This window comes from Pecten maximus, chromosome 3, assembly GCF_902652985.1.
Source record: "Pecten maximus chromosome 3, xPecMax1.1, whole genome shotgun sequence".
NCBI classification, from domain to species: domain Eukaryota; kingdom Metazoa; phylum Mollusca; class Bivalvia; order Pectinida; family Pectinidae; genus Pecten; species Pecten maximus.
In genome coordinates, this window is record NC_047017.1 from 42,728,669 (window position 1) to 42,755,560 (window position 26,892).

Below are 26,892 nucleotides of genomic sequence, written 5' to 3' on the forward strand. Positions count from 1 at the left end.
TCTGATGTCACGTTGTGGCCTCGTACAGTACAGTATAACAACGTGGATACGTCCTGGAGTTTATTATCTAGACCAGTGTATCTCCTGCACAACAACGACAGACAGCTCTACCTATCCCGACGAGATGATATGTAAGTTATTGTAGTTGAGTTTGGGGTTTGACAGAGATAAGGTTATCTCAAGTGATTTGCCATAACGGTATGACGTCAGTGAGTTCAGACAGTGTAAGCTCCATATTGTTTACAATGGACGTCGTTTTGTCACTGAACACATCAATGACATCATCGAATAGGATTCAATAAGATGAAGCATAACATATTTGTACTTATTGTATGATAATTAAACTGTATTACTTGATGTCGGATCTGCACATCCTGCAGTGTTCCTGAATGTGATACCGAACTCTTGGGTTTCGATTCACTTCCTGTTTGTGTTACTGAAGGTGATGTCCAACTTAAGGTAAAGTTGCAGCCCACTTGTAATGGCCGACTTCAAGGTTAGAACCGACTTCCGGTCTGTATTTCTAAAGATATGCCTGACTCTTAAACAAAATTGTGTTTAGAGCCACTTCCGGTCTGTTTTACTGTAATTGATGGAATAGCCTGTTTGTTCGGACTTACAGTTTATGAAGGGAAGCTGTATTTGAGGTATGTTGTTTAATTTCGGTAATTACTGAGTTCATTTATTGCGCCTGTTATTAAGTTTGATACCAGCGCCAGTATTGGCCGTGAAGGACTGGACAGTATCAATTAGAATTGTCATGTCTACGGTTTCCGGTTTGTCTGTGTAGTTGACACTCTCTGTCCGTGCTGTCAGACATCAGACGCAGAGTCCGTGAAATCATACAATGATAATGACATGTTTGTATCAAATTATACCACCTCGGCCTAATGGAAATCGACATCGACACGAAAGTATGTATGTAATTTTTGTTTTGGGTAGTAGTAGTTGTGGTTTGTATGTGGTATCAGTATTACCTGTTGATTAATATCCCAAAATAACCTAGCCATAAGCCGCAAATTAATTGTATTATCCAGTGTGGGCAAACCTAATTTTGTATCAGGGAATGTGTGTGTGTAGAATTCAGATTCAACACTCTCTGGAAAACACAAAAGTATCGCCATAACGTGGCCCTCTTGATTAAATCACAGTCTTTCGTCGTCAAAAGATAGTGTCATTTACAGACTGAAGGTTGTGGTCTGTCTATTAGTGTCATTTACAGACTGAAGGTTGTGGTCTGTCTCTTAGTGTCATTTACAGACTGAAGGTTGTGGTCTGTCTCTTAGTGCCATACAGACTGAAGGTTGTGGTCTGTCTATTAGTGTCATTTACAGACTGAAGGTTGTGGTCTGTCTATTAGTGTCATACAGACTGAAGGTTGTGGTCTGTCTCTTAGTGCCATTTACAGACTGAAGGTTGTGGTCTGTCTCTTAGTTCCATTTACAGACTGAAGGTTGTGGTCTGTCTCTTAGTGCCATTTACAGGCTGAAGGTTGTGGTCTGTCTATTAGTGTCATACAGACTGAAGGTTGTGGTCTGTCTCTTAGTGTCATACAGACTGAAGGTTGTGGTCTGTCTATTAGTGCCATTTACAGACTGAAGGTTGTGGTCTGTCTCTTAGTGCCATTTACAGGCTGAAGGTTGTGGTCTGTCTATTAGTGTCATTTACAGACTGAAGGTTGTGGTCTGTATCTTAGTGTCATACAGACTGAAGGTTGTGGTCTGTCTATTAGTGCCATTTACAGACTGAAGGTTGTGGTCTGTCTCTTAGTGTCATACAGACTGAAGGTTGTGGTCTGTCTCTTAGTGTCATTTACAGACTGAAGGTTGTGGTCTGTCTGTTAGTGTCATACAGACTGAAGGTTGTGGTCTGTCTCTTAGTGTCATACAGACTGAAGGTTGTGGTCTGTCTATTAGTGTCATTTACAGGCTGAAGGTTGTGGTCTGTCTATTAGTGCCATTTACAGACTGAAGGTTGTGGTTTGTCTCTTAGTGTCATACAGACTGAAGGTTGTGGTCTGTCTATTAGTGCCATTTACAGACTAAAGGTTGTGGTCCGTCTCTTAGTGTCATACAGACTGAAGGTTGTGGTCTGTCTATTAGTGTCATACAGACTGAAGGTTGTGGTCTGTCTCTTAGTGTCATACAGACTGAAGGTTGTGATCTGTCTCTTAGTGTCATACAGACTGAAGGCTGTGGTCTGTCTCTTAGTGTCATACAGGCTGAAGGTTGTGGTCTGTCTATTAGTGCCATTTACAGGCTGAAGGTTGTGGTCTGTCTATTAGTGTCATACAGACTGAAGGTTGTGGTCTGTCTATTAGTGTCATACAGACTGAAGGTTGTGGTCTGTCTCTTAGTGCCATTTATAGGCTGAAGGTTGTAGTCTGTCTCTTAGTGTCATACAGACTGAAGGTTGTGGTCTGTCTCTTAGTGTCATACAGACTGAAGGTTGTGGTCTGTCTCTTAGTGTCATACAGACTGAAGGTTGTGGTCTGTCTCTTAGTGTCATACAGGCTGAAGGTTGTGGTCTGTCTCTTAGTGTCATTTACAGACTGAAGGTTGTAGTCTGTCTCTTAGTGTCATACAGGCTGAAGGTTGTGGTCTGTCTGTTAGTGTCATACAGACTGAAGGTTGTGGTCTGTCTCTTAGTGTCATACAGACTGAAGGTTGTGGTCCGTCTCTTAGTGTCATATAGGCTGAAGGCTGTGGTCTGCCTCTTAGTGTCATACAGGCTGAAGGTTGTGGTCTGTCTATTAGTGCCATTTACAGGCTGAAGGTTGTGGTCTGTCTATTAGTGTCATACAGACTGAAGGTTGTGGTCTGTCTCTTAGTGCCATTTATAGGCTGAAGGTTGTAGTCTGTCTCTTAGTGTCATATAGACTGAAGGGTGTGGTCTGTCTCTTAGTGTCATACAGACTGAAGGTTGTGATCTGTCTCTTAGTGTCATTTACAGACTGAAGGTTGTGGTCTGTCTGTTAGTGTCATACAGACTGAAGGTTGTGGTCTGTCTCTTAGTGTCATACAGACTGAAGGTTGTGGTCTGTCTCTTAGTGTCATACAGACTGAAGGTTGTGGTCTGTCTATTAGTGCCATTTACAGACTGAAGGTTGTGGTCTGTCTCTTAGTGTCATACAGACTGAAGGTTGTGGTCTGTCTGTTAGTGTCATACAGACTGAAGGTTGTGGTCCGTCTCTTAGTGTCATACAGACTGAAGGTTGTGGTCTGTCTCTTAGTGCCATACAGACTGAAGGTTGTGGTCTGTCTCTTAGTGTCATACAGGCTGAAGGTTGTGGTCTGTCTCTTAGTGTCATACAGACTGAAGGTTGTGGTCTGTCTATTAGTGCCATTTACAGGCTGAAGGTTGTGGTCTGTCTCTTAGTGTCATACAGACTGAAGGTTGTGGTCTGTCTATTAGTGTCATACAGACTGAAGGTTGTGGTCGGTCTATTAGTGTCATTTACAGACTGAAGGTTGTGGTCTGTATCTTAGTGTCATACAGACTGAAGGTTGTGGTCTGTATCTTAGTGTCATACAGACTGAAGGTTGTGGTCTGTCTATTAGTGCCATTTACAGACTGAAGGTTGTGGTCTGTCTCTTAGTGTCATACAGACTGAAGGTTGTGGTCTGTCTCTTAGTGTCATTTACAGACTGAAGGTTGTGGTCTGTCTGTTAGTGTCATACAGACTGAAGGTTGTGGTCTGTCTCTTAGTGTCATACAGACTGAAGGTTGTGGTCTGTCTATTAGTGTCATTTACAGGCTGAAGGTTGTGGTCTGTCTATTAGTGCCATTTACAGACTGAAGGTTGTGGTTTGTCTCTTAGTGTCATACAGACTGAAGGTTGTGGTCTGTCTATTAGTGCCATTTACAGACTAAAGGTTGTGGTCCGTCTCTTAGTGTCATACAGACTGAAGGTTGTGGTCTGTCTATTAGTGTCATACAGACTGAAGGTTGTGGTCTGTCTCTTAGTGTCATACAGACTGAAGGTTGTGATCTGTCTCTTAGTGTCATACAGACTGAAGGTTGTGGTCTGTCTCTTAGTGTCATACAGGCTGAAGGTTGTGGTCTGTCTATTAGTGCCATTTACAGGCTGAAGGTTGTGGTCTGTCTATTAGTGTCATACAGACTGAAGGTTGTGGTCTGTCTATTAGTGTCATACAGACTGAAGGTTGTGGTCTGTCTCTTAGTGCCATTTATAGGCTGAAGGTTGTGGTCTGTCTCTTAGTGTCATACAGACTGAAGGTTGTGGTCTGTCTCTTAGTGTCATACAGACTGAAGGTTGTGGTCTGTCTCTTAGTGTCATACAGACTGAAGGTTGTGGTCTGTCTCTTAGTGTCATACAGGCTGAAGGTTGTGGTCTGTCTCTTAGTGTCATTTACAGACTGAAGGTTGTGGTCTGTCTCTTAGTGTCATACAGGCTGAAGGTTGTGGTCTGTCTGTTAGTGTCATACAGACTGAAGGTTGTGGTCTGTCTCTTAGTGTCATACAGACTGAAGGTTGTGGTCCGTCTCTTAGTGTCATATAGGCTGAAGGCTGTGGTCTGTCTCTTAGTGTCATACAGGCTGAAGGTTGTGGTCTGTCTATTAGTGCCATTTACAGGCTGAAGGTTGTGGTCTGTCTATTAGTGTCATACAGACTGAAGGTTGTGGTCTGTCTCTTAGTGCCATTTATAGGCTGAAGGTTGTAGTCTGTCTCTTAGTGTCATATAGACTGAAGGGTGTGGTCTGTCTCTTAGTGTCATACAGACTGAAGGTTGTGATCTGTCTCTTAGTGTCATTTACAGACTGAAGGTTGTGGTCTGTCTGTTAGTGTCATACAGACTGAAGGTTGTGGTCTGTCTCTTAGTGTCATACAGACTGAAGGTTGTGGTCTGTCTCTTAGTGTCATACAGACTGAAGGTTGTGGTCTGTCTATTAGTGCCATTTACAGACTGAAGGTTGTGGTCTGTCTCTTAGTGTCATACAGACTGAAGGTTGTGGTCTGTCTATTAGTGCCATTTACAGGCTGAAGGTTGTGGTCTGTCTCTTAGTGTCATACAGACTGAAGGTTGTGGTCTGTCTATTAGTGTCATACAGACTGAAGGTTGTGGTCTGTCTCTTAGTGTCATACAGACTGAAGGTTGTGGTCTGTCTATTAGTGCCATTTACAGGCTGAAGGTTGTGGTCTGTGTCTTAGTGCCATACAGACTGAAGGTTGTGGTCTGTCTCTTAGTACCATACAGACTGAAGGTTGTGGTCTGTCTCTTAGTGTCATACAGACTGAAGGTTGTGGTCTGTCTCTTAGTGTCATTTACAGACTGAAGGTTGTGGTCTGTCTGTTAGTGTCATACAGACTAAAGGTTGTGGTCTGTCTCTTAGTGTCATACAGACTGAAGGTTGTGGTCTGTCTATTAGTGTCATTTACAGGCTGAAGGTTGTGGTCTGTCTATTAGTGCCATTTACAGACTGAAGGTTGTGGTCTGTCTCTTAGTGTCATACAGACTGAAGGTTGTGGTCTGTCTCTTAGTGTCATACAGACTGAAGGTTGTGGTCTGTCTCTTAGTGTCATATAGGCTGAAGGTTGTGGTCTGTCTATTAGTGTCATACAGACTGAAGGTTGTGGTCTGTCTATTAGTGCCATTTACAGACTGAAGGTTGTGGTCTGTCTCTTAGTGTCATACAGACTGAAGGTTGTGGTCTGTCTCTTAGTGTCATACAGACTGAAGGTTGTGGTCTGTCTCTTAGTGTCATACAGACTGAAGGTTGTGGTCTGTCTATTAGTGCCATTTACAGGCTGAAGGTTGTGGTCTGTCTCTTAGTGTCATACAGACTGAAGGTTGTGGTCTGTCTGTTAGTGTCATACAGACTGAAGGTTGTGGTCTGTCTCTTAGTGCCATTTATAAGCTGAAGGTTGTAGTCTGTCTCTTAGTGTCATATAGACTGAAGGTTGTGGTCTGTCTCTTAGTGTCATACAGACTGAAGGTTGTGGTCTGTCTGTTAGTGTCATGCAGACTGAAGGTTGTGATCTGTCTCTTAGTGTCATACAGACTGAAGGTTGTGGTCCGTCTCTTAGTGTCATATAGGCTGAAGGCTGTGGTCTGTCTCTTAGTGTCATACAGGCTGAAGGTTGTGGTCTGTCTATTAGTGCCATTTACAGGCTGAAGGTTGTGGTCTGTCTATTAGTGTCATACAGACTGAAGGTTGTGGTCTGTCTATTAGTGTCATACAGACTGAAGGTTGTGGTCTGTCTCTTAGTGCCATTTATAGGCTGAAGGTTGTAGTCTGTCTCTTAGTGTCATATAGACTGAAGGTTGTGGTCTGTCTCTTAGTGTCATACAGACTGAAGGTTGTGATCTGTCTCTTAGTGTCATTTACAGACTGAAGGTTGTGGTCTGCCTGTTAGTGTCATACAGACTGAAGGTTGTGGTCTGTCTCTTAGTGTCATACAGACTGAAGGTTGTGGTCTGTCTCTTAGTGTCATACAGACTGAAGGTTGTGGTCTGTCTATTAGTGCCATTTACAGACTGAAGGTTGTGGTCTGTCTCTTAGTGTCATACAGACTGAAGGTTGTGATCTGTCTCTTAGTGTCATTTACAGACTGAAGGTTGTGGTCTGTCTGTTAGTGTCATACAGACTGAAGGTTGTGGTCTGTCTCTTAGTGTCATACAGGCTGAAGATTGTGATCTGTCTCTTAGTGTCATACAGACTGAAGGTTGTGATCTGTCTCTTAGTGTCATTTATAGGCTGAAGGTTGTGGTCTGTCTCTTAGTGTCATACAGACTGAAGGTTGTGATCTGTCTCTTAGTGTCATACAGACTGAAGGTTGTGATCTGTCTCTTAGTGTCATTTACAGGCTGAAGGTTGTGGTCTGTCTCTTAGTGTCATACAGACTGAAGGTTGTGGTCTGTCTCTTAGTGCCATGTTGATGTCATATTCCGCGCTATTACACCTGAACACGTGACATACCGTACCCTGTCTTCACTCACTTATATGTGCACGTTAGAATCTGTGATACTTTCATAATTATCGATGCATAAGTCCGATGACCTCCTCACATAATATACACAAACATGATCACCTTTTCGGACTTTTGACTTGATATACACTGTACCATGCTGTACAATGGTGAATCTAGGTACTGGAGGAACCAAGGGCTCAATTAGTCCAAGGCAAAGTTAGCTTTAAAGAGGATCCAACGCAAATATCACCTATCGTGTATTCCCAAAAGCATTTAATTCACAACTAATATTGTATTTATTTGGAATTGAAACTTATTTTCAGAGATATGAAATACAAAAGAATTTTAAATATTTGTTAGTTAATCAAACACCACATCTTGAAATAAGCGATTGTTGTTGAACACCTGTCACCAAGTGAATACTATCTGTAACAAGTGTTAACGCTGTGGTAGTACGTGTTATAATGGGGACACGTTCTGTTGTAGTCTTACCGACTGATACATATGTCGATCTGTGTTACCATGGAAACAAGTAACATTACAGATTTATGGTCGGAAGAGAGAATACGTAATTAATTGTAGGTTGGAATACAAAATCTAGTTAAAATGTGAGTTACTATAGATGTGGAGTGTTTCAACATGCGAGTAAGACTTGTTTTATTGAATACACTTTGGTTCGGTGTAGCGTTACGACAACCCCCGTCTACAGTTGACAAGACATTTCTCAAGTCTCATATTATAGTGCCGCCTCACTACGATCTACTCTCTTTCACACACCGCCTGATTTTTCCAAATGCTGAACAGGAACATTTTCCTTTTCCTCAGTCCGCATTAAAAAGATACTTACCCTGTTGACGCTTGTAATACGTGTTCTTTAATGAATTACAAGCGTCTAAGAGAATCCGGGACTCGTGGTCACTTCAATTTCGTTGTAAGTGGTTTTCTCTGGTGACATAGTGGGCGAGACCCAAATCTGATATAGGTACACCCCATGCAACGTATAAAAGCGTGTTAAAGACCCTAACCCGTAACTGATTAACGTTTCCCGTAAGTTGCGACACGGGCTGTAGTAATCCACGGCAGATCATCATCAATAAACCCAATCGTTTCCGCGCGCTAAAGCTATACCGTCTGGCTTCACTTTAGTAACTATATAGACGTAGAAGTTTCTAAATATACCACACTGTAGCTGGTCTTATTGTACTTGAAGTAGTCCCTCAAGTGCACACTTATGATAAAAAGCTTGCCTTCACGTTTTGGCAGTTCATCAGGATTTGCGCTCCAATTACCTCGATTTCCAATCTTTACAAACAAAAAGATGCGAAATTATTTATGAATGTCGATGTCGCGTTTATAACATACTCCAGAAAACCTCGAGTTGTATAAAATTATAAATATATTTCATAGAAACCTAATCGAATATATTCTATAGACGAAATTGCATTTCGGAGTTTTTCCTACTATACCCACTTTTATTAATGGGCGCGGCCTAGTGGAGAGAAATGATACTTAAAGCAAGTAATCAAGTCTATTGTGTTCTGTAGACATAGTCATGCTTTGATGTCTTTCAGACAATAACCAAAGTAGGATCATTAAGATAACTAGCGTTCAGTTAGAAGTTTCATTCAATTTCATTATGATGTGAACCGTGGTTTGAAATTGCTACCAACATCACAGTGTTCCAGGACGAAACCTTTAATCAACTTCCTTTTTCCATGACTCCGTACAGCATTGCTGTAGATTATAGAATTCGCCAGGATCTTTCCCAACCAAAACATTATGTATATTTTACACGGCGTTAATGGTTGTTTGCCGGTCGTAGTAGACACATTCCCTTGTGTTTTATTACTCCAAGAAACAATCTCGTCAATATTGCAAGGTTCCAACGGTTTATCCCGTTAAAATAGGTCAGAAAATCAATGTATCACGTAACAATCATACAGACACCGAACCGAAGTCCGTCGATACCATGCTTGCGTATTCCAAGATATCTAAATAGTCACGTCCCTGGTATCCGACAACTTACTGATCATAGCGTGTTACTTTATCAACTCTTTAGCTACTATCAACATTCAGGAGTCTATTTATACACAATAAAGTACTGACCTCACACCGTGCTACTATTCTGGACCTAAATCAGCGAATGTACAGCGCAAGTATAAATTACTAGTGGTAAGATAGCAGTTAGAAAGCACGCGGAAATTAAAGACAGATCCTTTAGCGAGTAACGACAGCCCACAGAATCCTATTTCCGCACCAATCTCGGCCTAAACACAAGGATAGTCTATTTAATTACATCCTATATTACCCGTAAATCTGGAAACCATGTGATGTATCGGCGCAATTTCTAAATGGAATGGAATATACGCGTCAAAATTGATAAAATGTCGCTTGTCACGTGCGAACGTTCCACGTGTATTTGATTCGATAACGACACATGATAGACAGGTAAACATCACGTATTAACCCTGAGACATAACCCGGCTCAAGCGAATCAAGTCTTAACATAAAAAAGGACGCTGTGTAATATTTTCTGTTTATGAGATCTTACCTGTACAGTAATTTTGCATATCTCTTCTTACGTTACTGCCTCATTGTAGGAAAATCAGCAGTTCTTTTTAAAGCCCCATATTCCCAAAGATATACATATAAATGTTTATAGTTTTCTTTACAGTTTTCAGACTTAAGATAAAACTAACAAATTATCGCGAATGAAAACCGTGGAGGAAAATTTGTATTTATGGAAGCATTTGGGAAATTCCCAAAAATAATAACTGGATCTGACGGACCAAGTTTTTATGCAAATAGTCCCACAATGCAATAGGCGGGTTATCAGTCAGCACAAAATTGCGGAACACAAAAAGTGTGAGCCTGCCAAAACGCAGACATCTTCTGCCAAAAAGAAACGAAAAGGGACTGAAATCGGCAAAACTCCAGGATTTCCTTAGAAAAAGGATTGATCCGTTGGAACTGAGCAAGAGAAGAAAAAGGAATATACTCGAATTCCGATTTTGCCGGACGTCCATTTACTGTACATTTACATGTGTAATTTCTGTCTAGCTTTTTCCGCATTCCTCGAACATTGTCATCCTTGCTGATCTGAATTTCATCGATGTTTTCTTGTTTGCATATTGGTATATTTCAAATATTTAGTTGTATGTTTGTTTATATTGATCACTTATTACGAGTGTATTTTGCTAATATGTTCAAATGAAGGCATTATTTGGCAAGTTCACGTATACTCGATATGTAAACAACGGCTACGTTTTTGTAGCCTCGTTCCCGGCTCCGTGACATTTAATGTTAGGAGAGCTTGAATGAGCATCTTAAATTGCCATTAATACATGTGTACAACTAGAATTTAAGGTTAGTTGGGAGTATGCGGCTGAAAATCATTTCCCATATAAATGTTACTGAAATCGATAAAGGAGAAAAAACGACACCGATGATGAAATGATGGTATCGATAGATGTTCGGAGCCATTCTTATCTTAATTATTAACGTATTAAACGGTTACTGAACGGCTAAAGATTTAGTTTTTAAGTTAAGTATGACCTTTCTTGACACGTGTTTTATGTTCCAGGGTCGTTCACTGAATCTATCTATAACTCCACCCGAACCTTATTCCCCGCCCGAATTATTTCCTTTCCTCGTATTTTGATGATTCATATCAGAACGATTGTTTTCGTTTATTTCGGGTTTCATCTAATGCTCTAAAGATTTGTTACCGTTTTATCCTCAGACTCGGTTATCTCCATAATATACTGTTGGTTTGTCTTTGACTCATTTGTGATATTAAATCATCTTTGTACATGTTTACTGCAGCTAGATTTTATTCCCTCGTTCTCTCCTCTGGTACATGACCCTTCAAGTTGTCAATTCTGCAATCAGGGCGCCATATATTTCCTCGATCTTTTTACAGATGCTCCTCTTAAAACCGACTTAGAAAGAGCAACTAAACCACATCCTTGACTGTTCTGTGTATTTTGTTGGGTCGTACATTTTAAGTCATTGCAATTTCTTGGCATTTTCGCCACTTTTTCTACAAGAAACTGATCTTTTTATATAGTCGCCATTCACATATGATCCAGTCGTTTGGGGACTTTGACCCTGACTGGGAAACAACTGCCCTGGTTACAACATATTCCAGAGTTTTGCTTTTTCTTCATGTCAGAGAAAAACGCATGTCACTTTTAAAACCGTGTTAGTGGATTATGCTTAAAATCTTATGAATATTAACCAAAAGTAGTATGCTTTGTTTCATTTAACGAGTCCTGGTTGGGCTGTCGTGGGTCACTATTTGCCTGTTTGTTTGTTTGTTTGTTTTCCTACTTGACCATTGGAATCATGAAAATGTTCATGCAGGTTCGTTATTATTGTTTATCTATAAACTTTTACGAATTTGTTTTACTGCATTTACATTGTAATACGCTTAGCTATCACCGCCTCCGCCTCGCTCGTTTCAAGTGAAATCATGTGGAAAATTCTGAAGCTCAAACCAAACCAACGATAACAATCAGCTCTCGTTTGATCAGGAATCTTGACTGATGGAGCAGAGTCTAATGGACAAAAGGCAGATATTCTTGTTCACAATCCTCGATTTGACCAGTGGCTCAACCCAGACCAGTTCCAAACGGAAGACGTTCCGACTTCTTTTATCATCACGGTATAGAATGTGGAATGTTATATCAGAAGGTGTCTTTGTGCAACACGTCCACGCTGATTCAGGAACAAAGGAGAACGTCTTCATGTAATATCACCTAGTCAACTTGTTTGTATGGTCACTTTTAGTCCAGAAAATGTCTAAAAGAATCAAAATGTTTATCTATCAACATCAATATACACACACAAATCTCTTGATTAATCTTTGTTGACAAAGTAATATTAAGGGACAGCAAAGCCATTCCACGATAGACATTTGTCAGCGGCTTACTATGACAAAGAGGCGCCATTAAAACGGATAGTGTCAAACAAGGTGTGATGTAAGGTCATTACCATTATCAAGCCACGGTGTTTCATCATTATCATACAAAACATCAAAGGCACTCTATATATCATTATAAAAATCAACATATCGTGCCCCGACATTAACAGACATGAACCCCTACCATTACCAGGCATCACACAACCATACACAACGTAGTTATATAGTGATTAATTTTGATAAACTCATAACACTGCTCCAGCTTAATACATTGGTAATCCATACGCTGTCACCTCCATTATCCACGGGAGTGACTGTCCGATCGATCCGTCTGAGGCGGGTACCTTGTTTGTTCCAGGTCTGTTTGGATCTGCATGTTGACGTGTTGACGATATTCTAGCTTATTATCTTGTTTTCCTCTGAAATGTCAAAACCAGACAATGGCGAAGTTTACATCAAAGACGATTGTATACCTAAATGTCAAACCCATGTCATGTTCAGTGTATCTGCAAGTGTAGTGTATAGATTTGAATCCGCAAATTATCCAGATAATAACGTAGACTTTGCACAGGCATGTGTTTTCCTATACATTTGATTTAGGTCCTTCAAAGTTTAAGGTATAGATAATGTACCCATTGTATGCCCAAGTATTCAACAGCTTGAGGTCCTCCTCATTTTCAGGAAATGGTATATTTCAGCTGTGTACTTGTCTATGTATGTAAAGCTTTAGTTTTAGAATATTGTCAACATGTTGTTTCTGTTTTGCAGATAACATGTTTTCATGTTTTCCACGGTTTCAGAATATAAAAATTTTCCATAGCCCTGATTACATAATTAGACTCATTGATATTCCGAAAGCACACGACTCATCTAAACGAGTTCTCGGCGTAAATAATTGGTCTCAAAAGTTGGGCAATGTCTTCATTAACGGAGCCTTGGTGATTACATCGAGTCGTCAATATGTGTCGCCACCTGGGGACTGCTGTTATGCATACGTCCGCCAAACCAAAGTCCACAAAAACAAGCACTACCATCGTCAGAAAATAACTAGAACTGTGAAAGCAAAGACGAATCCTCATAGATATACAATCGATTAGAAATAGTAACCATTACAGGAAGAAAATTATCACGGTCCAAAATATTGTCTTAAAGATTGTGTTTTTAAATGACCACCTGTAACAGAACGAACCAAAAGGGTTATACTTATAGATAAGGACGGATAGGTATACTGTTGATCTCCAATTGTTTCATTTCGATACTGCTATATTGATCAATTGGAATTGGAGGTTTTATTTCAATATTGGTATAATGCTGAACTGTTGTTTTCTATATCATAGTACTGATGAGTTAGAACTGTTGTTTTATATATCATAGTACTGATGAATTAGAACTGTTGTTTTCAATATTAGTATATTTATGAGTTAGAACTGTTGTTTCTATATTAGTATACTGATGAGTTAGAAATGTTGTTTCTATATTAGTGTACCGATGAGTTAGAACTGTTGTTTTCTATATCATAGTACTGATGAGTTAGAACTGTTGTTTTCAATATCAGTGTACTGATGAGTTAGAACTGTTGTTTTCTATCTCAGTGTACTGAAGAGTAAGAAATGTTGTTTTATATATCAGTGTACTGAAGAGTTAGAACTGTTGTTTTCTGTATTAGTATATTTATGAGTTAGAGCAGTTGTTTTCTGTATAAGTATACTGATGAGTAAACTGATGAGTTAGAACTGTTGTTTTATATTTTAGTGTACTGATGAATTAGAAATGTTGTTTTCTATATTAGTATATTTATGAGTTAGAACTGTTGTTTTCAATATTAGTATATTTATGAGTTAGAAATGTTGTTTTCAATATTAGTATATTTATGAGTTAGAACTGTTGTTTTCTATATAAGTATACTGATGAGTAAACTGATGAGTTAGGCCTGTTGTAGAAGTGTCCTGAGTGTGTCTCAGAGAAGTGTCACGAGTGTCCGTCAACTATATATAGATAACCTGTTTTACAGTGCTCCATTAGTCAGTCTGACACTTATAAAGTATGAGTGTGTTGATGATGATATGAAGATATATATAAACAAGAGTAATACGTATTTCTATTTCTAGGTCCGACTTAGCTGGTCCGGAGTTCACAGTACGTCCACTTGCCATCATGTACCTGACTACAGGCAGACAGATCTAGAGGTTGTATTAAAAGAGCCGGCCTGTATATCTTATATAGCAGCACATGTTTTTGTAGGGCGGATCGTAGTCAGCGGTTAAATCGTGTTGTCATGTTTTTATAAACTTACACTCGATGAATAACGGGCTCCTGTTTACTCTGACCGCAAGAGGTTTCAGGCGGTCTTAATAAGGAACAAACCTGCATTATTTATCCTACATCACAACTACAGCCTCAGTGTAGTTATGACATGGACTACTATAGTATGTAAGAACACGAGTTTTCAGAGATTTTTACAGCTTTATCAGTGCTTGTTTACATTTTTATAGTAAAGTAAATCTGTACGCGCTTCCTCTAGAGATGAATGTTGCACGAGGTCAAAGGTCAAACCACTGTGCAAAGCAGCCGATTACGTGCAGATGATCGTTGTATTTGGTGAGTGAACAGGCCGTCTGCTGGATAGAGATAATCAAGGTTCCATTCTGACAGACAGGTTTGTTTGAAAGTTATCCACAAGGAAATATGTCGTCTGCCAATTCCTGATTGAGGAGACTTCGATCGCTGTCTGCTGTACTTGAACTGTGATTAGGATTGTTAAGAGCAGTAGTTTGTATAAGAGTTGCAGTAGGCAGCTCCTAATGAAAACACGAGTTCGGCGTGTGTCTAGGGAAGGTCTCGCGTAAATGGCACTGTACCTTTAATTAAGCGGATCCTCGTGGTTTGAGGAGAGGTTGGAATGACTTACGGCTATTTGTGGACAAAATATATAGATGAAATTAGAGCGCACACATTCTGTAAGACATGGTCATTCTGGAGAATAAAGAAAGTGCCATACATGTATTTCATCCTCATAAACGACAAGGAGTTATGGAATCGGTGTTTATATATTAATTTGGGGATAACAGCAAAGGAGATGAGTTAATCAAAAGCATTGTAGACAGTGACGTTGTTAACAAAATAACTGTATATTGTGGTTACCATGCCCGGTGGAAACAGCCGGAAGATCACCTTCCCAGCTGATTCTGTACTCAATGCTGTCATACAAGACGGCGATGTTTATGAATTAGGCCAGATCTTACATAATCGGAGAGGTGAGTTTAACATCAATCAGACAAACCATGTCGGATTAACTGCCCTCCACCACGCCGTCCTCAGTAAAAACTTGGACGCCGTCAAAATGTTGTTGTGCGGAGACTCGGACGTAAACGCAAAGGACATACATGGATTTAGTCCCTTGCACACAGCCTCCGCATGTGGATTCCTACAGATCTCAAGTTTGTTACTATTGTTTGGCGCCGATGTGTTTTCTTTGACGAAGCAAATGGAGTTACCCGTGGACGTTGCCAAGGATATAAGCATTGTTCGTCTGCTCACTGCGGAAATGTATAGCCGAATACAAACGGAATTATACTTTCAGACATTAGTGACGAACAAGTTAATTAATATGTGGTCGAAATTTCGTACGATTGCTATGTTTGTGTTAAGATTATTGTATACTTTGGTGAAATACGTGTGGCAGCGGTCCCCCATTACCTTCAAACAGGTCGCTAAGAAACAGGTGAGTGTGGCTCCGGGTACTGTAAACGGGGGAACACGGGTAACGAACACGGAAAACAACAACAAACAAAAGAAGAAAAACAAACCAATGGTGAAGATAGAGTGATACCGGAACCCCTCTTTTGTCACCGTCTTGTATCAACGATATTAACCAATAAGACATTCTGGGGTTTGTTTAAATGCAGCTCTCCTGAACACAAATGCCGAGAGAAATGCTTCCTTTCAAACAACATACATCTTCCTTTCACTGATTAAATTCATCACGAATAATGATATGATAGAATAGACAAATATATAAAAACAAAATTTGTATACTAGTGTTGTGACTGTTAGAGCACAGGGTATAAGAATTAAAGGTGTCCTATTGTATAATATGATGGGTTACACGTGTTTCGTTGTAAGTCCCTGTTACTGAAGGTTCTTACCTAGAAATCCCTAGGTTTTCTATTGAGCGTGATTTGAGGCAAGTCGTTGACAAAGTGAGGGTATGTCACTAATTACATCATGAAGACGTGACGGAAATATAGAATAATTGCTCAGGAAATATAATTATATTTAATTTGGAAAAAGAAGTTATTTATCATTATGTTGTTTATAAAGTTTACCTATCTCGAATTCTATTTTAAATATAGATTTTATCTCGGTTGCTATTTTTAACACGTACATGTTTATGTATAAAAGAGCTTGTGCACGAGATCTGGTAGAAACAACAATGCTATTTTTACAAAAAACATAAAATGTATTTCTGTACCGAGCATTGTGTGCTGGTCTAATGAGGTGTGTGTATTGCCGCTAGAGACTGGCGGATCTCATTAGTGTGAATCGAGGGTGTTTTATCTGTTTGTGTGCACGTGTCTTATGAAGACATGTAACGTGCGTGTGTAGATTGATGTGCATGTGTAGATTGATGTATATGTGTAATATTCGTGTATAGATTGATGTATATGTACATCGAGCTGTTGATGGAACAATGTTCCGCAATAAACGGGAAAGGTGTGTAAGTCAACGTGTGTCTTATGTTGTTTCGCGAATTTCTTTTGGAGAACTATTAATAGCCTGTTTGTTCTGTTGGAACTCCTCCCTAGATGAAATTTTAATTAAAACCCGAGAGGCAATACACGTTTAACACAGCCACAACAACTGTATAGTAAACATGTACAGCGCTTATGGTGCAATGGCAATTACCACAATGACTAATGTAGAATACTGTTAGACTACATGTATTCAATACTGGTTATACACATATGTAGGTAATGAGGGGTAAGACCACAGGTACGTTATATAGGGTATATAGGTAATGATGGGTTAGACCACAGGTACGTTATATAGGGTATATAGGTAATGATGGGTTAGACCACAGGTACGTTATATAGGGTATATAGGTAATGAGTGATTAGTCCACGGGTACGTTATATAGGGTATATAGGTAATGAGGGGTTAGATCACAGGTACGTAATATAGGGTATATAGGTAATGAGTGGTTAGACCACAGGTACGTTATATAGGGTATATAGGTAATGAGAGGTTAGATCACAGGTACGTTATATAGGGTATATAGGTAATGAGGGGGTTAGACCACAGGTACGTAATATAGGTAATGAGGGTTAGACCACAGGTACGTAATATAGGGTATATAGGTAATGATTAGTTAGACCACAGGTACGTAATACGGGATGTATAGGTAATGAGGGGTTAGACCACAGGTACGTAATATAGGGTATATAGGTAATGGTGGGTTAGACCACAGGTACGTAATATAGTATGTATAGGTAATGAGAGGTTGGATCACAGGTACGTTATATAGGGTATATAGGTAATGATTGGTTAGACCACAGGTACGTAATATAGGGTATATAGGTAATGAGGGGTTCGACCACAGGTACGTAATATAGTTTATATAGGTATTGAGAGGTTAGATCACAGGTACGTAATATAGTTTATATAGGTATTGAGAGGTTCAATTCATTTATTGACTTTAGGTCTATGACCCATCAGTACATAAATTAATATACATGTATTTATATATGTATATATATATATATATGAATACAACATGTATTATAATAAAATTACAAAACGTAATTGACTTATTATAATTAAATACGGAAACCGATTAACCGACATATGTACTATATTATGAGGAATATTAATCAACCATATTCTCTACTGGCAACATCAGCAAAAAATTACATTGTAACCACTTAATCTTACAAGGGCTGCCCCCAATCACAGATTTGATACTAATTATAATACACTGTTACAGAATAAGGATTCTAGGAGAACTTTTATAACAGTCAGTCATAGAGACATGGAAAAAAAGTATCAGATAATACCATTTGGTAAACACGACAGACGGACACCGGGAGGTTCAACAATGTATAAGCACACTATTATGCAATAACGTGTTACATCAAAACTCAACACCTACACAAACCGAGTATATTTACACAATTCTGCAACTAAAAGCTTCTTTGATAAATCTTCCTAGCAAATTCAATTCTTTAAGACTATTTGTGTTCAGTAATTCTATTACTTTGAAGACTGAAGTTTTTTTCCAAAAATATTTCTTTATATATTTTCCTCTAAGAGTTGAATATTTTTGACATACGAGTAAAAAATGAAATTCATCCTCAACTTCTAAAGAATTACAGTTAATGCAATACCTATGACACCTGGGAATATTCCTATACCTTCCTGATTCTATAGCTAGATTGTGTGCTGAAAGTCTCAATTTTGTTATCATTTTTCCCAATTGACTTGGTAATGATTTGGTGAGGTAGAATTGCAGTGTTACTTTATTAACCATAGAGGTTAGATCACAGGTACGTAATATAGTTTATATAGGTAATGAGAGGTTAGATCACAGGTACGTAATATAGGGTATATAGGTAATGAGGGGTTAGACCACAGGTACGTAATATAGGGTATATAGGTAATGAGGGGATAGACCACAGGTACGTTATATAGGGTACATAGGTAATGGTGAGTTAGACCACAGGTACGTAATATAGTGTATATAGGTATTGAGAGGTTAGATCACAGGTACGTAATATAGGGTATATAGGTAATGAGGGGTTAGACCACAGGTACGTAATATAGGGTATATAGGTAATGAGGGGATAGACCACAGGTACGTTATATAGGGTACATAGGTAATGGTGAGTTAGACCACAGGTACGTAATATAGTTTATATAGGTATTGAGAGGTTAGATCACAGGTACGTAATATAGTTTATAAAGGCATTGAGAGGTTAGACCACATGTACGTAATATAGTATGTGTAGGTAATGAGAGGTTAGATATGTGTTAGCTGTGCACCATTGTTTATGTCGTTTGCGACTGTATTTTTATTATTTTTCATTTGTATTTTTGAGTTTGTGATGTTCCTGTCATTATTTGAGACCTGCGTACCGTCATTTGTGACATACGTGCCATTATTGGTGACATTTGTGCAATTATTTGTGATCTCTCTGTAATAATTCGTGACGCACGTGTCATAGGTGCCCTTTGTGTCATTACTTGTGACCTGTATACCATTACGTATGACCTCTGTGTCATTACTTGTGACATGTGTGTCCTTACTTGTGACCTGTGTGTCCTTACTTGTGACCAGTGTATCATTACTTGTGACATGTGTGCCATAACGTGTGACCTGTGGACCATAACCTGTGACCTGTGTGTCATTACTTGTAACCTGTGTGTCCTTACTTGTGACATGTGTGTCCTTACTTGTGACCTGTGTGTCCTTACTTGTGACCTGTGTGTCATTACTTGTGACCTGTGTGTCATTACTTGTGACCTGTGTGTCCTTACTTGTGATCTGTGTGTCATTACTTGTGACCTGTGTGTCATTACTTGTGACCTGTGTGTCCTTACTTGTGATCTGTGTGTCATTACTTGTGACCTGTGTGTCATAACTTGTGATCTGTGTGTCATTACTTGTGACCTGTGTGTCCTTACTTGTGACCTGTGTGTCCTTACTTGTGACCTGTGTGTCCTTACTTGTGATCTGTGTGTCATTACTTGTGACCTGTGTGTCATTACTTGTGACCTGTGTGTCCTTACTTGTGACCTGTGTGTCCTTACTTGTGACCTGTGTGTCCTTACTTGTGACCTGTGTGTCCTTACTTGTGACCTGTGTGTCCTTACTTGTGACCTGTGTGTCATTACTTGTGACCTGTGTGTCATTACTTGTGACCTGTGTGTCATTACTTGTGATCTGTGTGCCATAACGTGCGACCTGTGTGCCATTACTTGTGACCTGTTTATAATTACTTTTGACCTGTGTGTCATAACGTGCGACCTGTGTGCCATTACTTGTGACCTGTTTATAATTACTTTTGACCTGCGTTCCATAACGTGTGACCTGTGTGTCAATACTTTTGACCTGTGTGGCATTATTTGTGACATATGTGCCATCATCTGTGATATATTTGCCATTAATTGCGACTTGTTTGTGACCTTTGATGTATAATATATGTGACATGTGTTCCATGATAAATGACGTATGCACCATGATTTGTGACGTATGCTCTATTAGTTGTGACGTATGCTCCATTAGTTGTGACGTATGCACCGTTATTTGTGACGTATGCACCATTATTTGTGACGTATGCACCATTATGTGTGACCTTTGGGCCATTGTTTTATATATTTGTAAAATTCTTTGAGAGATATGTTTTGTCATCACGTATGTCATGACATCAGATGTTACTATTATATCGGTTAAACAATTTTTATCTCATCACAAACTCATTACATAATAAAACAATACTCTCCGCATCCATAAAACCTGTTACGTAAAACTGTCGGACCAGCCACCAGGCTAGGAGCATCAGTATCTGCTAGGAGCTGCTTCACAACACTTACTGATAGACACTCTCTACATGTGTGTTCTTAAATATTTACACGTGTTAAGGCCGATAAAGTGTTTTTATTATGATCGAGAGGCCTGAGCTCCAAAGCAGACCTTCCTATGTAGGAGGTAAAGTGTGCACTCTCACAAAACACAGTCGTCACAACCAACTTGTTTACATATTCCGTCTAATGTTCATATTATTGAAATTGTAAACATTAAATGCGGCATCATAATTGTTTACATGAAAGTACTTCACGGATTGATATGAGAATGGTCTATGGATATTTGACTGTTTTTCATTTTGGAATTTTTGAAGTATTCCAAGTGTTTTGCTAATAAAGTACCTTTGTACGTCAAATCATGAGAGGAATGGAGGAACTAAACATGGGGCTGTGACTTAACACGCCGCACGTGCTGATAAAACCCGACGTGTACCGGACGTTTCTACCACAATATTACAAAATACACTTAAAACTGTTGATAGTTTGTATAAAACACCCCACTTGTGAAATATGATGACCACTTTAAACTACACAAAAGTCCGATATTCCGAATACATCTATTTTTCCAAGGTTTGATGGTCCGAACCGTGACGTAATATAGGGACCGATTGTCCGAAAGTAGCTGTCCAATCTGTACTACGTCATAAAAACAACACGACACAAACGTTAGTTTGCGAGCAAGTCTGTCGTGCGCTATAGAAGTTTTGATTCCGAACCGGAAAATACGATGGCACGGTGAATAAAATGTGTTTTAGTCTTAATTAAAGGTGATCATGTCATACAATTGTGAACACGGGTTGGCAGATGGTAGGTACTTATGAAACGACCATGTGAATGTAGAATTGTGACTAATATCAACACCGAAAAGTACTTTTTTTTGTATTTACAAAACGTTTTAAAAGTTGTCAGGCTCCATAACAACAAATTTACGTCAAATGGAATTCTAGTTTCACAGGCATAGTGTTTTGAAAAACCAACAGCATTGGGTTTGTATTTTTGTGAGGCATGATGTTTCTACACTTCTTATATTTAATGTTAGCAATTACTTTGTATATTTAAATTACGGCTTTATCAAGCAATGTAGTCCGGTTTTAGATACTCGGGTTCTAGATTGTTAAACTAAACAAAGACAGATTCTTGGCGTTTCCGTGGGCATTTATTCGAAACTTCACTTTTGACTGTGATATATTAAAGATACTGATGTCGGTGGGTATATATGGAACTGCCCTTCTCTGATGTTCCGGGTTTTTGAGGCTCCATAAAGTACAGAAACTTCCCAAAGAACAGACGGCCAACCCCTTTTTCTCCAGAATCGTTCAGCGGTGTCTGAATAATGCATTTCTGATGTACTTTTAGCAAAAGAAAAACTAGTCTCAAACAACGATAAATGTGACATGTTACCAAGGGGATATTTATAGTATCGTTTGCTGTTGGTTGAAGAAGCGGTAGAGACTCTCCCTGCAGATTAATTTCGCCTCGTTATTGTAGCACCTCGTCTAGCAGGCCATGTTGTTTGACGAGGCATCCTCTGTTTTCACATCTATCTTCACTAACATTTACACACAAAGGCGATAATGGAGTTCCCAAAGAAGTACAACAGGTATGGATGGATTGACGACGAGAAACCAGTCTGGGAGTTTAGGGTAAACCATAACCTTTCAAAAAGTATGGCTAACCATCACTTTTACCATATGGGTCAAGTTATGGTTTACCATCACTTTGTTAGAAGTTATGAATATCCATCTCTTTTAGCTTCCACACATTCAGGGAGCATTTATTATTCATACTTTTAAAAATAAAGTCATGGTTTTTCATAACTTTTCTTAAAAAGTTACGGTTTTCCATGCCATCACACAAAAGTTATGGTTTATAGTAACTTTCACACAAAATTCTGTTGTGCATTGTTCAGGTCAACAGATAGGTTGTGTGCCTGCAAATTTATGTCGTGCATTTCGAATGTTGCTGAGGAATAATATTACTTTGTCCAAGAAATATCATGCTTTTACAAAGGAGAAATCAGACTCTGAAGTCCACATCCCCATGTTCAACAGCGGTACAGGAGAAACCCAACAGGGGACATGACCAGGCGGGAGGTGGTGCAGATCTGGAATGCATATACTATGTCACCATTAGATCTGCATGTTTTGAGCAGGCTATGCATGTATTGGAGGAACATGTTCCACAAATTGAATTGGACACCAGATTATTTGCATAAAAATATGAGGAACTCTATATATATCGCAAGTTTAAACAGGTTTATTTTCATACCAACAGTAAGAATGATACCTATACTGAGATACAGTACCTTGGATATCAAAACAAAAATGCATCCAATTTGAAAGTATTCATACCTGCCAACTATCCAGTTTCTTTCAATAATTTTAGCAATTGCTTTCAGATTTGGTTTGGTTTATTTTGTTAAACGTCTTATTAACAGCTAAGGTCATTTAAGGATGGCCTCCCGTGCGTGCGACATGCATGCGTGTGGTGAGTGCGTATGTGTGTTTTGGGAGGCTGCGGTATGTTTGTGTTAAGTCTCCTTGTTATAGGCCGGAACTTTTGCCGATTTATAGTGCTACCTCACTGAAGCGAACTGCCGAAGATACCAAGCAGGACACCTCACTCGGTCACATTATACTGACAACGGGCGAACCAGTCGTCCCACTCCTTTTTCATTTCAACAAATTGTATTGGCATGCTGTTAATATCAATTGGATCGAATAACAGGCAAGCCTATATAAATTCTTCACTCCTTGTATGCTGAGCGCTAAGCAGGAGCAGTAACTACCATTTTTAGAGAGCCAGGGGACAGAACCCAAAGCCTTCCTCACAGCGGCGATCGCTCAACTAAAGGCCAAATAATAGGCATTTTCAAGGGAGATTTAGGAAGAAGAAAGTTGTTAAGAAAGAAGAGAAAAGATAAGATCCCAAATTTAGTCACCTTTTACGATCATGCAATGGGGACAGCAGGTACAATTCTTAAGCCCTACATGCAGGGCAGAATTGAAATACTAAAGAACAGACAATTTTCTTTTTTGCTTGTATTCATCTCCTGTTTTTGTTTTTTGTTTTTGTTTTTTGTGATTTCTTTTATTTTATTTTGACAATAAATGTACATGTTCATGTATTTGTTAAGTATAATTACCAAAAATTGTGTTTGTCAAAGACCTGAAAACTGGGGGATCATTTATTTTCAGTGTTAACAATTTACAATTATTTACACGGAAAGATTATTGGAATTGAAAGAAACATCAAGTATACTTATCGCAAATTGAACAAAACTGCTATCAGATGAAATTAACACATACACTGTAGATATCATTAATTCGTGTTACTATCTGTATCTCTGAGAAGATCAAGTTTACGAGTCATTTTGTTGTTACATACATTTTACATAAATCTCGATGTTCTTTTCGATGCTGCTGAACAAGGTCAGCTCCTTAAAGGCCCTTATTACATGACGAACACACCATGTATTCTTGAATGAGTCTAAACAACATTGTATATTGCAGACCGTCATAGCAAATGATCAACCATTCTCTAGAACTCCCGCCAAAACGTCTCAGGCCTGCTGTTTTACCAATGTGTCGTAGTACAATGATCAACCGTTCATGAGAATTAGGATTAACAACAAGAGGCCCAGGGGCCTTAACGGTCATCTGACTCTAAATTAAAACCCTTATATTATTGTAGTATGCATTCTCTGTAGCAAGTATATAGTGGCACTGTTGGCCATGGTGGCCATCTTGGATTTCTGACCGACCCAATAAATAACAACACTTGGTCTGGACCATCTAAGGATAATTTCTGGTAAGTTAGAGCTGAATCCCACCGGTGGAATTTGAGAAGAAGTTTGAAATAGGTGTTGTTCAGGAAAACCATGATTGCGCAATCATGTTACAAAATGGCCGCCATTGCTGCCATGTCAAAGTTTTTACGAGGCAGAAAAAATAACAACACTTTGTTGGCCCTCCTTCCTTGACAACCTCACCCATTTCCAGCTCAATGGCACCAATGGAACTGGAGAAGAAGTTTAAAACGTGTTTTTCAAGATGGTGGTTATGGCGGCCATCTTGGATTTCAGACCAATCTAAAAAATAACAACACTTGGTCGGGATCATCTCAGGATCATTTCAGGCAAGTTTCAGCCCAACAGCACTGGTGGAACTTGAGAAGAAGTTTAAAATTTGTTTTTCAATATGGTGGTTATGACGGCCATCTTGGTTTTTTGACCGACCCGAAAAATAACAAAAAATAACAACACTTGATCGGAATCATATCAGGAACATTTTAGGCAAGTTTCAGCTCAATAGCACTGGTGGAACTTGAGAAGAAGTTTAAAATGTGTTTTTCAAGATGGCGGCTATGGCGGCCATCTTGGATTTCAGACCGACCCGAAAAATAACAAGACTTTGGAAACAGAGACTTGATACTAGGGAGGGAGAAAGAGATCTATACGTTGCCGTTTTGGTGTGAATTTTCACTGACTGTGACTATGATCTTTGTTTTTATCTGCGAAGTTGAGTACAGAGAGCCTCCTTTGATAACCACAAATTCAGCTATCTAGTATCTGAAACCGAATAAATAAATAATGTGCTTCAAAAAGCCATAATTTCAATTTGCATTTTTTTTTATATATATTTCAATAATGTTATATAAAAAGAGTACCCCATGCTTCAAAACTAGAATTTAAAAAAAAGGCCAGAAGTGAGATACTTTATTGTATGCTCCGTCTCGGAATTGAAACTGCTGGTCCCACTCAACGGAAACCCCAGTGGAGGTGTTTAACATGAGTGTTAAGTAATCATCAGTACACGTTGGATATGGTGTGTGATGCGAATAGAATTGCTCATGATCTACTTCCGGTTGAACATTGGTTGTCACGATCTGCCAATCTATCTGTAGTCTATGGTGTTCCGTTAGGGCCAAATTTTCAATATCGCTCCTTCGCTCCTTCGCTCTAAACGCGAAGGAGCGAAAACACGATGGCGAAGGAGCGAAAACATGGTCGAAGTCGCTCCTTCGCCATCGTGTTTTCGCTCCTTCGCGTTTAGAGCGAAGGAGCGATATTGGAAATTTGGCCCTAACGGAAACCATAGTAGTCTGCTATTGTCAATATCGTAAAGAATATCGGAATAACATGGTAGAAACTTGAGGAAAGTCACTGAAATTAATTCAGATCATGTACAAAGGAGTCTTGAAAGTTTATAATCCAAGTCTAAGTCCGGACCAATTAATCGGCACTGATTTTTGTAAAAGAGAAAGGACGAGGGTGAATACGTCGATGTTTAAAAAAAAAAGCAAAGCAAAAAACAAAAACCAAAAAAAAACCCCTGTTATTTTATGTAAAAACAATCAGTTGTATTTGTTGAAATGTTGTGAGAATAATCAACCACGGCTCGCCCCCTATAGTAAATCCTCGCTTATCTTCTCCACAGACACTGTGGGTGAAGCGAGTCACTAGGTACAGTTAACACGTTTTTTATGTATTTGCACGTGGTACATACCGATACATTTCCGCGTCCGTGATAGTATATCAATTACACATAATTGTACAACATGTCTCCCGGTACGGAGAAGTCATCCACTCGATGGAGAATCCCGGAAGAGTCTAGCATAAAGGAAAGGAGAGACCGGTATCGCGATAAACATGGGCGGGATTTTCTCTAGGAGCGATGGGTAGTTGTCGGTATAATTCGTAAAACGAAATAAAATACTTGTTGGGTTTTTAGGGAGTTGCCATACATCTCGCTTTGTTCAGCAAACTCTAAAACCTTTTAAAATAACTTACTTCCGTACGCACACCAAACTACAGGGACTTAGCACGAAAATTCACAACCCTCGGTCCATAAATTTGGGTTCGGAATTCGTGCCACGTATGCGCAGGCGTGTCGATACCCATTAGTGTTGTTATAGGTAACTTTGGCAGTGAATATTTGATTAATGACCTGCTTTGTGTTTGTCACTATTTCAACGTGTGCTTTATATTTAAGCATTGAACTAGCGCGCTTCATTAAATTTGCCTTTGTCCAGTTGGCATTCATCAGCCCATAACTTCCAACTGAAAGCAGTTCAATGCTTATATTTACATTTGACAACGATTTTTAAAGACTATATCCAGGAATTTTGCTCCGACGATGAATGAACAAATTATTATCGTCAAAGACAAACAGCCTTTTCAACAGCCATCGTTCGTTATCGCCGACGTGACAATTATGACGTCACTATATTAATGACGTCATAATAAAGATTTGGAAGTTATGGACTCATAACTTCCAAGTGAGCTTGGTAAAGTTATATAGTGGAGCTGCAGTGTAAATGTAAATATAACAATATTCACGAGTGTGAAATAAATTCCATATCCAACAATTTCGAGTCGTGTGACCTGTTTCTACCACAATAATATCGGCTTGAATCAAAGGGAAACGTGGCCAAGTACAATTTCGCGTATGCAC

At 39.1% G+C, this 26,892-nt stretch overlaps 1 protein-coding gene across 4 annotated transcripts; it reads left to right on the top strand.

Moving 5' to 3' along the window:
- Positions 1-16,583, top strand: LOC117324260 (protein phosphatase 1 regulatory inhibitor subunit 16B-like). Of its 4 annotated transcripts, none has more exons than XM_033880032.1 (2): positions 1-131; positions 13,966-16,583. In XM_033880032.1, exon 2 carries the CDS (start codon positions 15,000-15,002, stop codon positions 15,681-15,683), a length of 684 nt encoding a protein of 227 aa, XP_033735923.1. In that variant the 5' UTR covers positions 1-131; positions 13,966-14,999; the 3' UTR covers positions 15,684-16,583. The 4 variants fall into 4 exon arrangements, with proteins under 4 accessions (XP_033735923.1, XP_033735926.1, XP_033735928.1 ...); XM_033880035.1 differs by lacking the exon at positions 1-131 and adding an exon at positions 354-459; XM_033880037.1 differs by lacking the exon at positions 1-131 and adding an exon at positions 629-647.
- The last annotated feature ends 10,309 nt before the right edge of the window (positions 16,584-26,892 follow it).

What these genes read in the sequence shown, in the direction of transcription:
- LOC117324260 (XM_033880032.1), top strand. Translation starts at nt 15,000, where the DNA reads ATGCCCGGTGGAAACAGCCGGAAGATCACCTTCCCAGCTGATTCTGTA.